The sequence below is a fragment of the Vombatus ursinus genome, unplaced genomic scaffold, assembly GCF_900497805.2.
Source record: "Vombatus ursinus unplaced genomic scaffold, bare-nosed wombat genome assembly UNPS02014198.1, whole genome shotgun sequence".
In the NCBI taxonomy this organism is placed as follows: Eukaryota; Metazoa; Chordata; class Mammalia; order Diprotodontia; family Vombatidae; genus Vombatus; species Vombatus ursinus.
Window position 1 is genome coordinate 284,876 of NW_020953976.1, and position 1,749 is coordinate 286,624.

At 58.6% G+C, this 1,749-nt stretch overlaps 1 protein-coding gene across 1 annotated transcript in view; it reads right to left on the reverse strand.

Annotated features, from left to right (window-relative positions):
* GRIN2D (glutamate ionotropic receptor NMDA type subunit 2D) overlaps positions 1 to 1,749 on the reverse strand; it is a 23,859-nt gene that overhangs the window by 4,814 nt on the left and 17,296 nt on the right. Inside the window, exon 7 of the mRNA XM_027860576.1 lies at positions 1,313 to 1,466. Coding sequence (XP_027716377.1) covers positions 1,313 to 1,466 — 154 coding nt within the window. The remainder of the gene's footprint in view (positions 1 to 1,312; positions 1,467 to 1,749) is intronic.

Sequence of the window (1,749 nt, forward strand, 5' to 3'; positions counted from 1 at the left end):
ACACACATGTCCACACATGCACACACTGCAAATCATGCACACACACATTCATGCACACGTGCATATGCATCCACACCCATACATAGAGATGCACACACATGTCCACACATATATACACACGCACCACACACAGGTGCACATCCACATATACACATGTGCAACCTTACATATGCACACATCCACGCACACAAAACACACAAAACACACGCAGACACACATATGCACACATGCGTGTACAAGCACACATGAACACACATGCAAGCACACACATACACGTGTTACAATCCACAGTGCACGCACAATGCATGCTATGCACATACATGCCCACACACATACATACCACACACGTCTACATGCTTGCAGAGAGACACTGTACTCAGGAGATGCTTGGCTCTGCTGGACAGTGGGCCCCCCTGTGTCCCTGGCCTTCAAGAAGGCCATACTCTCGGGTCCCCTAGCTCCTAATCTGCAGGGTGGCTGGGCAGTGGGCCTCTCCCACCCTTCTGCTGGCCCAGAACTCTGGCCATCTCTTCGCCTTCATCTCATCCACAACCATGGCCCTCCCATGGCGATGACCAGCATCTCCTTCTTGCGTGACCTCCGGCCTCCATGACCTTGGCTAACTCCCGCTGTCTCTGCCTGAGGCCCACACTTCCTGGGGTCAGTAGGATGTCTGCTGACCCTGGAGCCTGTCTCTCCGTGTCGTTGCCTCTCTGTGGCCGGGCTCTATGTTCTTTGGTCCCAGCCTCCCTGTCTGCCGGCAGCCCAGCCACGACCCACCCCTGCCTCTTCCCTCTGTCCTTGGGCTTTCCACGGCCCCGCCATCTTCCAAGCTTCCCCAAGAGGCAAGCTTCAGATCCCGTCTCACTCTTCCCCCCCCCCCGAGGCCAGGTGCTTCTGCTGGGGCCTTCCCCCCCCCCCCCCTTCTGCTGCTGCCATCACTGTCCTGCTGTCCAGCTCCCATCTTGGCTCTGCTGGTCACAAGCCTCCCCTGGCTCCCCAGCTCCCACCAGAGCACACAGGACGGGCATCATGCCTGTCAGAGGCCTCCACGGTCTCCAGGGCTCAGATTGGTCTTAAGAAGAAGCTATGATGGTGTCTGGGAGGCCCTGAGGACAGAGCCTGGCTCTCCTCTGCCCTGTCCCCTCTCAGTGCCCCAAACGGGGGCGGGGACAAGATCTCCAGCCCCTTCCAGTGGCCTGACAGTCATGACCCTCCATCACACTCCCCTCCTGGAGTCCCCTCCTTCTAACTGGGAGCTCCTTGGGAACAGGGACAGGGTGTTTGGGCACTGGCTGGGTCCTGGGCTCACCCAAAAAGGCAGACGGTGACACCGTCCCGTTGCTCCTGGCCACCATGACACTGATGCCTGTCTCCACGAAGGGTACGGAGAAGTCTACGATTTCTGACCTCTCCTCATTGATGGTGAGGGAGCCAATGGCCATGTCTGCCCGCTGGTAGAAGACCTTGACCAGGAGCCGGCCAAAAGAGAAATCAAAGAGAGGGGGATAGGGGAGGCAGGAGGAGAAAGAAGAGGGGGAAAAGGGAGGATGAGCAGGGAGAGCAGAAAGGGGAGAGGAGAGAGAAGGGGTCGAAGGCAGAAATGAAGGAAAATCAATTGGATGGAGGACAGCAAAATGGGGGCTCAGAGAGCGAGGATGGGGGCTGGGCATGGGGGGCCCCTGCCCCTCGTCAGGGCGACGATGGGGGCTGGGCGTGGGGGGCCCCTGCCCCTCGTCAGGGCGAGGA